The sequence below is a fragment of the Miniopterus natalensis genome, chromosome 2, assembly GCF_054644295.1.
Source record: "Miniopterus natalensis isolate mMinNat1 chromosome 2, mMinNat1.hap1, whole genome shotgun sequence".
In the NCBI taxonomy this organism is placed as follows: Eukaryota; Metazoa; Chordata; class Mammalia; order Chiroptera; family Miniopteridae; genus Miniopterus; species Miniopterus natalensis.
The window spans coordinates 96,669,760-96,685,164 of NC_142082.1; the positions used below are offsets into that span (position 1 = coordinate 96,669,760).

Sequence of the window (15,405 nt, forward strand, 5' to 3'; positions counted from 1 at the left end):
ACATACAAAAGTACACAACGCACTGGTAAAGGTGAATATTTATAGTCAGATATAGAAACTCTATAATAGAATGGTGTGTTAACCACTTATTATATAAAGGTTAAAGAAAAAGTAGTAAAAAAACTATAGCTACTAAAATTCGTTAACAAAAGACAGCAAAAAAAAGTAAACTGAAATACCAAAACAAAAGGGGAGGAGTAAAAGGGTGGAGCCTTTTAAAGGAAAGGGAAGCTAAGTTGCTATCACCACAAAACAGACTATTATCTAGGTCCTATGTAAGCCTCATGGTAACCACAAGACTAGATCCATGAAACAAAAAGAAAGGGGAAGCAGATTATACCACCATGGAAAACCACAGATTTACAAAAATAGGCAGAAACAGAGGAAAAAAGAAACAATGTAAATACGAAACAACCAGAAAGCATTCAATACACGACAGTGCCTGGTCGGCATGGCTCAGCGGTTGAGTTTCGACCTATGATCCAGGAGACAATGGTTCAATTCCCAGTCAGGGCACGTGCCCAGGTTGCAGGCTCAATCCCCAGTCGGTGGCGTGCAGGAAACAGCCAATCAGTGACTCTCATCATTGGTGTTTCTCTCCCCCTCTCCCCTTCTCTCTTTGAAATCAATAAAGGTATTAAAAAAAAAAAAAAAAGATGACAGTGGTAAGGCCTTACATATCAATGATCAATTAATGTAAATTGACTGGAGTCACCAATCAAAAGGCACAGAATGGCTAGATGGATTAAAAAAGCTATGGAAAGCAAAACTTGGATAAGAAGAAACAACTGTAATAGAGAACTTCAATACCCCACTTTGCAATGGATAGATCATCCAGACTGAAAATCAACATGGAAATTTTGGAACTGAACCATACTTTAGACCAAATGAATTTGACATATATAGAACATTCCATCCAACAGCAGCAGATTACATATTCTTCTCAAGTACACATGGAATATTCTCCAGGATAGATTATATGATAGGACACAAAACAAGTCTTAGCAAACTTCAAAAGAGTGAAATAATTTCATCTTTTCTGACCCCAGTGGTATGGAATTAGTAACAATAAAAGGAAAGATGGAAAATCTAAAAATATGTGGGAAGTAAACAACACACTTCTGAAAAACCAATGAGTCAAAGAATAAATCAAAAGGGAAATTTTTTTAAATCTCAAAATAAAGGAAAATGGAAACACAACACACCAAAACCTATGGGATGCTGCAAAAGTAGTTGTGAGAGGGAAGTTTATGATAAACGTATATAATAAGAAATTAGATCTCAAACAACCTAACTTTATAATTCAAGGAAAAAGAAAAAGGACAAATTAAGCCCAGAGCTAGCAGAAGTAAGGAAATAAATAATAAAGAGTAGAATGGAAATAAATAGAGACCAGGAAAACAATAGGAAGGATCAACAAAACTAAGCTGGTTTTCTGAAAAGATAAAATTGACAAACCTTTAGCTAACTAAGAAGAGAGAAGACTCAAATATATAACATTAGAATTGAAAGAGGCAACATTATAACTGATACTACATAAATATATAGGATCATTAATGACTATAAACAATTATATGCCAACAAATTACATAACTGAGAAAAAAGTGGAACATTCCTGCAAAGACTGCATCAGGAAGAAATAGATGCAGACCAACAAGTAAAGACATTGAATCAGTAATCAAAAGCTTCCCAACACAGAAAACCCCAGGACCAGACAGCTTCACTGGTGAATTCTACCAAACATTTAAAGAACTAAAGCGAATCCTTTTCAAAATCTTCCAAAAAACTGAAGATGAGGAACATTTCCAAACTTCTTCTACAAGACCAACATTACCCTGCTACAAAAGACAAATGAAGGCACTACAAGAAAACAGCAGGCCAACAGACCCATGAAATTCTCAACAAAATATTAGCAAACCAAATTCAAGAACATACTGAAAAGATTATACACCATGACCAACAGATTTATCCCTGGGATGCAAGGATGGATCAACATATGCAAATCAATGTGTATCATGGCACGTTAATAGAACAAAAGATAAAAACCACATGATCATCTCAATAGATGCAAAAAAGCATTTGACAAAATATAGCATCTTTTCACTAGGAAGAACATCAACAGACTGTGTACAGAAGAAACATACCTCAATATAATAAAGGCCATATACAACAAACTCATGCCTAATATATTCTAAGATCAGGAACAGGACAAGGATGCCCACTCTCACCACTTTTATTCAGTATAATATTGGAAGTCCTAGCTACAGCAGTCAGGCAAGACAAAGAAAAGGTAACCAAATTGGAAAGGAAGAAGTAAAACTGTCATTATTTGCAGATAATATGATTTTGTATATAGAAAATCTCAAAGGTTCAATTTAAAAAACAACAAAACTGTTGGGACTAATGAACAAATTCAATAAAGTTGCAGGATATAAAATCAACATACAGAATCCAGCTACACTTCTGTACAGTAAAAATGAAATATTTGGGAAAAATAAAGGAAACTATACATTCACAATAGTATCAAAACCAAAAACCTACCTAGAAATAAATTTAGCCAAGGAAGTAAAAGATCTGTAGGACGAAAACTTCAAGACTATTAAAGGAAATTAAAGAGACACAAATGGAAAGACATCTCATGGTCATTAATCAACAAAATTAATATTGTTTAAATGGTCATATACTACCCAAAGCCATCTTTAGAGTCAATGCAATCCACAAAATTCCAATGGAAATAGAAATTAAAAATAAAAAATCCTAAATTTTGTAAAGAACCACAAAAGACAAATAGACAAATCAATCCTGAGAAAAAAGAACAAAGCCAGAGGCATCACAATTCCTGACTTCAAACTATATTACAAAGCTACACTAATTAAAACAGTATGGTACTGCCATATAAAGAGACACAAACCCATGGAGCATAATAGAGAGCCCAGAATTAAAACCCCACATATATGGTCAACTAATACTCAACAAAGGAGCCAAGAATATTCAATGGGGAAAGGATAGTAGTCTCTTCAACAAATGTTATGAAAACTGGATAAACATATGCAGAAAAATGAAAGCAGACTTCTACCTTACAACATTCATGAAAGTAACTTGAAATGGATCAGAGACTTAAGACTTGAAACCATAAAACTTCTAAAGAAAACATAGGGGAGAAGCTTCTTGACACTGGTGTTGGCAATGATTTCTTGAATACAACACTGTAAGCACAAACAAAAGCAAAAATCAACAAATAAAAAATCATCAAACTTAAAAGCTTCTGCCCAGCAAAAGAAACAAAAAAATGAAGAGGAAACCTATCAAATGGCTGAATATTTTGGTAAACCATATATCTGATAAGGGGTTAATATCCAAATAAAAAACTCACATAACTCAATAACAAAAAAATGGGCAGAGAAACTAAACATACATTTCCCCAAAGATATCCAAATAGCAAACACATACACAAAAAGATGCTCAATGTCATTAATTATCACAGAAATTCAAGTCAAAACCACAGTGAGATATCACCTCACACCTGTTAGAATGGCTATCATCAAAAAGAGAAAACAAGTGCTGGAAAGGGTGTGGAGAAAAAGGAACCCTCATGCACTGCTGGTGGGAAAGCAAATTGATGCAGCCACCATGGAAAACAGTATGGAGGTTCCTCAAAAAATTAAAAATAGAACTACCATATGATCCAGCAATTCCATTCCTAGGTCTAATCCAAAGGAAATGAAAACAGGATATAGAAGAGGGATACCTGCATTACTGTGTTTACTGCAGCATTATTCGCAATAGCCAAGATATGAAAACAATTTAAATGTACATCAAAAGATGAATGGATAGCCCAGTCGGTGTGGCGCAGTGATTGAATGTCAACCCGTGCACCAACAGGTCGCTGGTTCACCCTAGCTGGTTTTGCTCAGTGGTTAGAGCATCGGCCTGCAGACTGAAGGGTCTCAGCTTCGATTCTAGTCAAGGGCACATAACTCGGTTTCAGGCTCGATCCCCGGCCCCAGTCAGGGCGTATGTGGGAGGCAACAAATCGATGTGTCATTCTCACATCAATATTTCCCTCCCTCCCTCCCTGTCCCTCCCTCCCTCTACCTCCCTCTCTCTCTGAAAAGGAATGGGAAAAATATCCTCAGGTGAGGATTAAAAAAAAAAAAAAGAGGTCACTGTTTCCATTCCCGGTCAGGGCACATGCCTGGGTTGCTGGCTCTGTTCCCAATGGGGAGCATACAGGAGGCAGCTGATCGATATTTCTCTCTCCATTCTCACCCTTCCTTCCTCTCTCTAAAAATCAGTAAACACATTTTATAAAATATGTCAGTAGATAAAGAAGATGTAGTACATATATACAATTGGACATTATTCAGCCATGATAACAAAGAAAACCCTGCCACTTGCAAGCAACATGGATGAACCTTGAGGGCACTGAGCTAAGTGATAAAAGTCAGAGAAACACACTTATATGTGGAACCTAAAAAAAGCAAACTCATAAAACCAGAGAATGAGAAAAAGTCTCAGGAAGATGGCAGCAAAGGTAAACTCAGTACTCACCGCCTCCCACAACCACATCAAAATTACAACAAAAATACAGAACCATCATTCCGAACCTCCTCAAATCTAGCTGAATGGAAGTCCTAGAGGTAGGAAATTGAAGAACATCTAGACTGATAGGAGGGGCAGAGATGCAGGGCAGAATCAGGAGGAATCACAAAACCCTGCTGGTCCCACACCCAGGTGCAGCAGTTTAAAATCAGGAGGGGTATCTTGGCTGTAGAGGTTTCCTGGAGGAACAAGAAGTCTCAACCCCACATCAGGACCCACAGCCCAGGTTCCAGTGTCAGGAAGAGAAGTTCCCACAACTTTGGGCTGTAAAAAACAGCGAGGATTGTGGCTGAGTGACATGGAGGCTGCTGGAGTCCCAGGCAGCTCCTCTTAAAGGGCCGGCCCACAGACTGACTTGGACCCACTGCCTCTGAGCTCCAGCACTGGGGCAGCAGCTTGAAAGGAACCTGGGACATATGGGGAGGAACTAACTTGCTTGGAATCAGGGTGAAGGCTGGAAGGGCAGCTTTCTAAAAGACAAAAGTGCTGGCAGAGGCCATTGCTCCTTTGCTGAGCCCTCACCCACAGAGCCAGCAGGCAGGAACCATATCTGAATCTCCAGCATCCTGGCTTATACCTTTCACCCTGCTCTGGTAATTCCCAGAGACCCCACCCCTCCCTACTTGCAGGCAGCCTGCCTTGGTTCATAGCTTGGCATTGCCTGGACACCTCTAAGCCCAACACAAGGAGCAGCCATCTACAGATTGCTGTATATCTCACACTGGGTGGCCCTGAGCAGAGCACAGGCAGAGGCTGATTTGTACCACCCGGGAGGCCCCAGAGACAGTGCACCCAGTGGTCAGTTTCGACCCCGACAGGTTACAACCCTACCACATCTACAAGTGACACACTCAAGGGGCGCACTCGATGAACACCAAAGCTCCACTGAAGCAAATCCTGCTCCATAAGGGTGTTTCCAGTAAAGCAGCTCTTTGACTGTAGTTGCAGCTTGTCCTCACAGCCAATAGTCCTGGAAGTCAATTCATTCCAGTGACACCACCAGCAACCAAGGCTCAACTATAACAGGACAGTGCACACAGCCCACACAGGGGTGCACCTAGAGTACCCAGCTCAGGTAACTGGGGAGGCTGAGCCACTGGGCTCTACAGTACACCTACACAAAGCCACTCTACCAATTCCAGGAGACACAGCAGCTCTACCTAATATATAGAAACAAACACTGGGAAGCAGCTAAAATGCAGAAGCACAGAAATATGTCACAAATGAAAGAACAGGAGAAATCTCCAGAAAAAGAACTAAATGAAATGGAAGCAAGCAAACTACTAGATACAGAGTTCAAGACAATGGTTATAAGGATGCTCAAGAAACTTAATGAGAATTTCAAGGTATTGGTAAGAATTTTAGGGAAATTAGTTAGATTATCGACATAAAAAAGAACCAGTCAGAAATAAAGAATACACTAACTGAAATGAATAATTCACAGGGCAGCAACAGTACGGTAGAGGATGCAGAGAACCAAATCAGCAATTTGGAATATGAGGAAGAAAAAAACACCCAATCAGAACAGCAAAAGGAAAAAAGAATCCAAAACTATGAAGACAGTGTAAGAAGCCTCTGGGACAATTTCAAGCTTACCAACATTCAAATAATGGGGATGCTGGAAGGAGACGAGAAGGAGCAAGATATTGAAAACCTATTTGAAAAAATAATGACAGGAAACGTCCCCCAACTGATGAAAGAAATAGACTTACAAGTCCAGGAAGCACAGAGTGTCCCAAACAAGAAGAACCCAAAGAGGCCCACACCAAAACACATCATAATTAAAATGCCAAAGGTTAAAGACAAAGAGAGAATCTTAAAAGCAGCAAGAGAAAAGCAATTAGTTACCTACAAGGGAGCACCCATACGACTTTCAGCTGATTTTTCAACAGCAACTGCAGGCCAGAAGAGAGTGGCAAGAACTATTTAAAATGAAAAGCAAGGACCTACAACTGAGATTACCCAGCAAAGCTATCATTTAGGTCAGATAAATGATAGAATTGAAGGTCAAAGAGCTTCCCAGAGAAGAAAAAGCTAAAGGAATTCACTACCATCAAATCAGTATTACATGAAATGTTAAAGGGTCTACTTCAAGAAGAAGCTAATGAACAAAATAAGCTGACGAACAAAATAGATCCAGAGACATTGAAGCTTGCAACATACTGACATATTTCAGAGGGAAGGGTAGGGCGGGCGGGAGAGTAATTAACCAAATAACTTATATGCATATATGCAAAACCCATGGACACAGACAGTAATACAGTGAAAGCCTGAGGAGGGGGTGGGAGTAGGGTTGAGGAGGTCAATGCGGGGGGAAAAGGGGACATCTGTAATACTTTCAACAATAAAGGTAAATTTAAAAATAAGTACAAACAGAGAATGCAATGGTGGTTACCAAGGACTGGGAGATTGGGGTATAGGAGAAACGTGATTGAAGGGTACAAAGTAGCAACAAGTAGTAAAATAAGTCCTAGAGTTCTAATGCACAGTATAGTGAATAAAGACAATAATACTGTATTATAATCCGCAAACTTACTAAGAGACCAGATCTTAATTATTCTGACCTCTAAAAAGAAATAATTATGTCATGGTGATACAGATGCTAATTATTGCTACTCTGGTAATCATAATATATAAATGTATCAAATCAACATGCTGTACATCTTAAATTTATACAATGTCATATGTCAAATATATTTCGATTTTAAAAAGATAAAAATTTCAGTTCAACAAAAGATACTGTAAAAAGACAAACCCTAGAATGGGAGAAAATATTTGTAATACAAGTAAGTGTTGAAGGAATAAACACAGGAAAAGGAGGTCAACATATTTATTAATGTGGGTGATGCAAAACTATGATGAGATACTGTTAATCCCCTCCAGATTGGCAAAAATTTAAGTCTGTCAATAGCAAGTATTAACAAAGTGTGGCGCAAAGCAAGCACTTACATTGCTGGTGAGAAAGTAAAGTCATCTCAAAAAATAATTCAACAAAATCTAATAGCGTTTAAAGTATTCATACCAATTACCCGGTAATGCGCTAGGTATATGCCCTAGAGAAATTTAATGTGTGTACCAGAAATGTATCACAATGCTCACAGCACTACTGGGTAACATCCTGCAACTTAAAAAAATCACCTATCAACAGAAAATAGTAAATAGTAAATTGTAATATATTCGATAAATGGAATGCCACCTGGCAGTGAAAATTCATGAGCTGCAGATCAATATGACTGACTCTCAAAAGCAACATATAGTGAAAATGACAATGGAATACACCCAGTAGGAGACTGTTCAGATAGCTCAAAAACAAGTAAAACATTTTTCTGGGGATGTACCTATGGGAGTAGAAACTACAAGGAAAAGTAATGTGATATGATCATGGAGGGGACAGTTTTCAGTCCTCTAATATATTTCTTGATTTAGCTAGCTGTTATCGAAGTTTTTCCTTTATAATTGTCAAACTGCATATGCTATATCCACTTTTCTAAATTTAATTCACAAAAATAAGTTCAAAAACTCCTAGGCAGGTTAAAGACCCGGTTGTGAAAACAAACGTTCATAGGAGAAAATGGTATATTTGTGACTGAAAATTGAGGATTTCTTAAAGTCATCAAAAAAGATTGATAAATACAATATTAAAAGAAAAACATGCATATGAAAAACACAAACTGAAAAGCTAAACCCAGACAGCAAGATGATATTGGCAGTGCTTATAACTGACAAAAGATAAGAACACAGACTAACTGACTTAAATAAAAAGAAATATAAACACCCCACCCCACCCCAAAGTTTTAAGTGGGCAAAAGGAATGTAGAGGCAAAGTCATAGAAAGAAAAGAGAGCCCACCATATGGGAGAACATATTTGCCGGTGATACATCTGATAAGGGGTTAATCTCCAAAATATATAAAGAATTTTACAACTCAACACCAGGAAGACAAACCAATTTAAAAATGGGCCTGAATTACACACTACTCCAAAGAGGACATACAGATGGCCAACAGGTATATGAAAAAATGCTCAATGTCACTAATTATCAGATGCAAATTAAAACAACAATGAGGTATCACCTCACACCTACCAAAATGGCTACCACCAATAAACCAACAAACAACAAGTGTTGTTGAGGATGTGGAAAAGAAAATTCTGGTGCACTGTGGGCAGGAATGCAGACTGGTGCAGGCACTGTGTAAAACAGTATGGAGATTCCCGAAAAAATTAAAAATGGAACTTCCTTTTGACCCAGCGAGCCCACTTCTAGGAATATATCCAAATAATCCTGAAACACCAATCAGAAAGAATACATGCACCCCTATGTTCACAGCAGCATTACTTACAATAAGCCTCAAAATACAAAGGAAAACCACGGTCTAGGAAAATTTATTTGCCAAGGATGTATCTGATAAGGGGCTAATTTCCAAAGTGTACAAAGAACTCATACTGTTCAGCAAGCAGAAGGCAAACAATCCAATTGACAAATGGGCAAAGGACCTGAAGAGACACTTCTCCAAAGAGGACATACGGATGGCCAAGAGACATATGAGAAAATGCTCAACATCACTAATCATCAGAGAGATGCAAATTAAAACCACAATGAGATATCACTTCACACCTGTCAGAATGGCTGCCATCAACAAATCAACAAATGACATGTGCTGGCGAGGGGAAGGGGGAACCCTAGTACACTGCTAGTGGGAATGCAGACTGGTGCAACCACTATGGAAAACAGTATGGAGGTTCCCCAAAAAATTAGAAATGGAGTGCTGTTTGACCCAGTGATTCAACTCCTAGGAATGTATCCTAAGAATCCTGAAACATTCATCAGAAAGAATATATGTACCCCGATGTTCACAGCAGCACAGTTTACAATAGCTAAAACCTGGAAACAGCCCAAGTGCCCATCAGTAGATGAGTGGATAAAAAAGCTGTGGGACATATACACCATGGAATACTACGCAGCTGTAAAGAGAAAGAATCTCTTACCCTTTGGGACAGCATGGATGGACCTGGAGAAAATTATGCTAAGTGAAATAAACCAGGCAGAGAAAGACAAACATCACATGATCTCGCATATACATGCACTCTAAAGAACTTAATAAACTGATGAACAGAATAGATTCAATGACATGGAAGCATGGATCAGCCTGCAAATGTCAGAGGGAGGAGGGCAGTTGGGTGGAGGGGGAGAAAGTAACCAAAGAATTTATATGCACATATGCACAACCCAAGGGCACGGACAATGGTGGGGAGAGGGACTGGGGAGGGCGGTTGGACGGGGTGGAACGGGTCATTGGGGGGGGAAGGGACATCTGTAATATTTTAAACAAAAATAAAAATTAAAAATTAAAAAATAAATAAATAAAAAAGACTTTGTGCAGCCCTATTCATGCTACTGACAAACTGGGAGAAAACCTGAATGCCCATCAGCAGAGAAACTTGACTGGCAAATACACATGGATTCTGTATAGCTATTAAAATCAATAAACTAGAGTTTATATGTGTTAATGTGGTAAGTCTTAAAATATGGAGAGAAAAAAGCAAATTGCAGAGGGATACATAAAGTCTGTAAACAATACTATATTAATTTATGGGCACAATATAGTAAAAGAATGAGAAACCAGGACAGGAATACTGTCAGGATGGAAATTAAGTGGGGGAGTGGGATACACAGGGGCTTCAATTAAAATTACAGTGTTTTATTTATTAAGTTAGATATAAATTCTCTATTCTTTAAATTCCTGAAATGTCTTCTTAAAAGATCATGCATCTTCTTACCTTGTGTGGGCAAATTATTTTTCTTATATATTTCTAGCTGGGTTCCTGAAGAATTTTGACTCTTCTGAATTTGAACTGATGAATTCTACATAGGAGATAGATAATTGAATATAAAATTAGTATTAGCCTACATATTAGTACAATAAATCAAACTAACAGAACTCAGCTTGCAATGAGAATGTTTTAAGTTTGTTCACTTACATTATTTTCATTTATCACTAGAGATCAGAGTGAACAACACACACACACCCACACACACTACCTCTGGAAATATATTCATTCCTCAAGTTAAGGGAATAACAGACAATGTAAAAAGAAACAGTCTTCTGTGACTGTTACTAGAGCCAGAGGAGAGGGCAGGAACTCATGGTTGCCATCGGCAGAACTCCCTTATCTCAGCCTCCCTGGTGAATGCTTCCCCCCACTGTCTTGCCCTAACTGAACCCTAGCTCCCACTGAGAAGAATGCTCACCACTGTCCCTCGAAGGGATGGAGGTTTCTCACCCTCAGAGCTCACAACCCTACATTTAGAGGTAAGGTAGGTGTCCTCCTTGCTCCCCGTCACTGCTTCCAACCAAATCTCTTTCTTTCCTCCCTACCCACCCCCACCCAGCTCCAAGTCTCATGGTGGCGTACTCACCCACCATCTAGCCCTCCTTGCCAGATGATTCTCCAATGCCTAGCTTCGGCTTCCTGATCTACTCTTCCTCCAATCTCAGCCGTGCACTCCCATGGGCAAACTCTAGAACTAGCCATTATCACTACTAGCAATGATCAATAACTTCAATTTCAAAGCACTTGAATCCAGAATGAGAAGCATTCTATAAAATAATTGGCCTGGTCTATTCAAAAAGCCAATGCCATTTAGTGTTCAAGTATTTATGGGTGAGATGCCATGATTTCTGCAACTACCTCCAAATGGTCTAACAAAGTACATATACACAACATGGCAAAATGTTAACAGTGGTTCAATCTAGGCAAGTATTCAGGTGTTCAATGGACAGTTCTTTCAAATGCCTCTCTCTGGTGAAGCTTCCATAATGAAATGTTTGAGGAAGAAGGGAGAATTCTACTTTTTGGCTATCATAGCTTATCCGTCAGTTCATTCCTCTAATATCCTAACTCCAACAATGCTTACAGCCTACAGGGTCCTACAAGTCATTGATCCATGTGTTCAACGTTCCTTACAACCCTGTAGCCTATGCCATTCTTAAGCAGATTAAGTTCATGGGTCAATACATACTATCAACTTCCAAGCCCCTTTCTCCCCTCTGTGATTTTCCCCCTGATAACCATAGCTCTCCTAAAACTCTCCACCAACCAATACTCAAAAAGACAAACAAACAAAAAAATGCAAGCCATTCTCACTGGAAATGATCTCTAACCTATATGGGCTCCCAATGCAGCCCAGGATTCAGACTACACTTCCCAGTCCTTTGGCTTTCCTCCCTCTTAGACAACTATTTCACACTTTCTCGCATGTTCTCCGTCTTCACTGTCGGCAGAGTACCATGCTTCCCACTTCACTGAGAAAGTTAAAGCATCAGGAGGGCACTTCCCACCAAGTGGCACCACACACTTAGCCCTGGGTCCAGACCTTAGACCTTCTGTTATTGGACTTGAACTGCCCATGCTCCTGGCCAAGGCCAGCCCCCCTCCATTCATTCATTCCCTAAGTCCCATCTCCCCTCATGAACACTGCGCCAACTACTTTCTCCTGCATAATTTTCCTCTCTACTGAACCAATTCTACCAATACACAAATACTTGTTAATTTCCAACTTAGAAACAGGAAAACAACTTCCTCTACAGCCTCTATCCCTTTTCTTTACATTTACTGCAAAATTTTTCCACACAGCTCTCATATTCTGTCTGAAACTTCTCCCCATTCTCTCTTATTCAGTCAGGCCTTTATCTTCGACACACCTCTACTTGGTAAATCCAATGACCAACCTTCAGTCATCAACTTACTGAGCAGCATCCTTTGCCACCTGTTGGCCACATTCTCCTCCTTTAGGGCCTTTCTCAACTTGGCTCTCAGAACACCACATGGGTGTCCTTTCCTTCCTACTTCCTTGCTGTTTGTTCTCCTTACCCCCCAGTTTCTCACTCTGGCTCAGTATTTGGACCTCTTCACTTTCAGTTTCATCTCTCCCAGCCCAAGTCTTCACCACACATTCTGATGACCCTAAACTTCTAGCTCCAACCTGACTTCTCCTGAACATCTTCACCTGATGTTCATTGGCATTTCAAACTCACCTTCTCTGCATCTGAGCTCCTAAGGTCCATGGCCCTGAGCAATATGTGTTGTCTTCTTGTGGACTTTCGTAACAAATGGAAATTCTCACATTAAGAAGAAAAAAAAACCCACACTAAACTGGGAAGCCATTCCTAACTCCTTTCTTGCTGTCACACCCCCCCTATCCAGTTCATCAATAAATCCCAACCACTTCTCAACCCCTCCAATGCCAGTCCCCCAGTCTAAGCCACTATCATCTCACCTCTGGTCTGAATTACTGCAACAATCCCCGTTGGTGTTCCTGACTGGGCCCATAGTTCCCCACCCCCTCAGTCTATTCGTAAGTCTAGAGCAGAGTGAGCTAAATGTTGGGGAATTAAGAGGTGTAATATGGCTCCAGCAGCAGAGGCCTCTGGGAAATGTTGGACTCTGTTTAACCCTCTGTAGCCTCAAGCATGGCTGACTACCCAGAAAGCCAAATGCCACCCAAAGATAAATGTCAAGCCCCCAGGAAGGAAGTTAATGAATGTATAGAGTGTAATAACTGCCTGGTGTTATCCGTTAACTTAGAAATGCATTGTTCTTTTCGGTGGTTTACATGACTACCCACCATATGGTTTTACTTGTAACCCCCTATAAAAAAAGAGACTCTGTCCTGGAAGGGGGTGGATTCTTCCTGACTGCAACCACTGGGAGCAGCTGCCTTACTCATGTATGTAAGTTTCTCTATTAAAGCTCTTATAAATTTGAGTAAAGCTACATGTCAGCTCTTCAGAGTCAATCCTGAATTTAGACTTTTGGGGCTTTCCCCAACACTAAGATAAAGGATTAGGCCACCCCTTCAATCAGAGCCCTGCAAGGGCTCCCCATTGCACTCAGAGAAAAAGCCCGAGTGCTTACAGAAACTATTAAGGCCTAATGAAATCTGCACCTGGCACCCTTCATCATATCTCTGATTTCACCCCCTACAATTCTCCCCACTTACTCTGCTCCAGCTTACAGCAAGTCCTCACTTAACATCCTTGATAGATTCTGCAACTTTGGCGAAATGATGTATAATAACAATTTTACCAGGCTAACTGATATAAGAGTTAAGTTCCTACAGCATCAACCTTATAATGAAACGACACTATTCAAGGACCAGCTATAGCAGCTCTGGACTTGCTCAACCTCAGGCCCTCCAAGCAGACAGCCTCCAGGCCTGGGGCTCCTGTGCCTGCTCTGCTTCTCACCCAGGTCTCAGCAGAGCTTAGCTCCTCTTCAGCAGTTCTTCAAATGTTGCTTTCTCTGTAAGGCCTTCCCTGGCCATCCTACCTAAACTGCAACACCCTATTCCCCCTCCTTGCTTTTTCTCCTTGATTTTCACCACTATGTCACATACCATATATTTTATTTATCTTATTTATAGTCTTTCTACCACCACTAGAATATTAAGTTCCAAAGGAGCAGGGATGTTTGCCTGTTTTGTTCATTGCTTTATCTGCAGTGCCTAAAAGCAGTGCCTGGCAAACCAGAGTTGTGAACAGAGATGAATGAAACACCAATTACTTAATTCAAAAGGGTCACATGCATGTGACTCTCTGCAAAACTTCCCTTGGCCTGTTTTAACTGAGACTGTCTGCCTACTGTTTATAATAATCCCTTTATAAGAATTATACAAATAAATCTGAAAACTATCTTTATAGCAATGCTCAAAAGAAATTTTAAATTATGGTAAATATATATATAGCATAACATTTACCATCCTTTTTCTTTTTTTTTTTTGCTTAATCCTCACAAAAGGACATTTTTTCCATTGACTAATTTTAGAGAGAGTGGAACGCTGGGGGGTGGAGGGGAGGGAGGGAAGGGGAGGCAAAGGAGGGAGAGGCAAGGGAGGGAAGAGGCAAGGGAGGGAGAGGGAGAGAGGGGAGAAGAAGGGGAGGGGAGGGGCAGGGGAAGGAAGGCAGAGCAGTGAGGGAGGAGTAGGGTGGGGCAGGGAGGGAGGGAGGGAGGGGCAGGGCAGGGAGGGAGGGAAGGAGAGGGGAGAGGGAGGGAGGCAAAGAAAAGCATGGATGATAAAGAGACACATCAACTGGCTGCCTCCCGCACACGCCCTGACCAGGGCCAGGGATCCAACCTGCAACCCAGGTACACGCCCTTGACTAGGAATCGAACCTGAGACCCTTCAGTGTGGGGGCCAATGCTCTAACCACTGAGCAGCACTGGTCAGAGTAACAGTTACCTTCTTAAACCATGTTAAAGTGTATAGGTCAGTGGTATTAAGTACATTCACACTCTCATACAACTATCACCACCATCCATTCGCAAAACTCTCTTCAACTTGCAAAACTGAAACTGTTCCCATTAAACACTAACCCGTCATTCTCCCCTCCCTGCAGACCTGGCAACCACCCTTCTACTTTCTGTCTCTTTAAGGATCTGACTGCTCAAATATTTAACATCTCCCCCTAATCTGATGAAGCTGGCTGGTCTCCAAACCTACCATGGACCCCTCTTTCTTCACAGCAGTCCTGCACTGACCCGTCTTGGTGCCGCCCTCAGCGGCTTCCACTTTCTTCCAAGCATCAAGTCGGAATCTTTCCATCACTTTTATTTCTTCCCGAAGGTCTGTGTTCTCTTTGACCAGCATTTCTATCTGGCTTCTAAGACGGCCAAGTGTGCTTGACCATTTTGCTTCTTTTCTTTTCAAATCTTCCTGTAAATCTGCCACCTGCTGTTTCAAAGCCTGTCACACACACCCCCCCCCAAAAAAAGCATTAGAATTAAAACAATGAAATAGAAGAAA

General features: G+C 40.4%; 1 protein-coding gene across 5 annotated transcripts in view; it reads right to left on the reverse strand.

Moving 5' to 3' along the window:
* Positions 1–15,405, reverse strand: part of CPAP (centrosome assembly and centriole elongation protein) — a 66,307-nt gene that overhangs the window by 8,187 nt on the left and 42,715 nt on the right. For 4 of the 5 annotated variants that reach the window (XM_016203560.2, XM_016203559.2, XM_016203558.2 and 1 more), the window contains 2 exons: positions 15,103–15,345; positions 10,380–10,464 (listed from right to left, as the gene is read on the reverse strand). In XM_016203560.2, coding sequence (XP_016059046.2) covers positions 10,380–10,464; positions 15,103–15,345 — 328 coding nt within the window. The remainder of the gene's footprint in view (positions 1–10,379; positions 10,465–15,102; positions 15,346–15,405) is intronic. The other variant, XM_087814424.1, reaches the window with a different exon arrangement.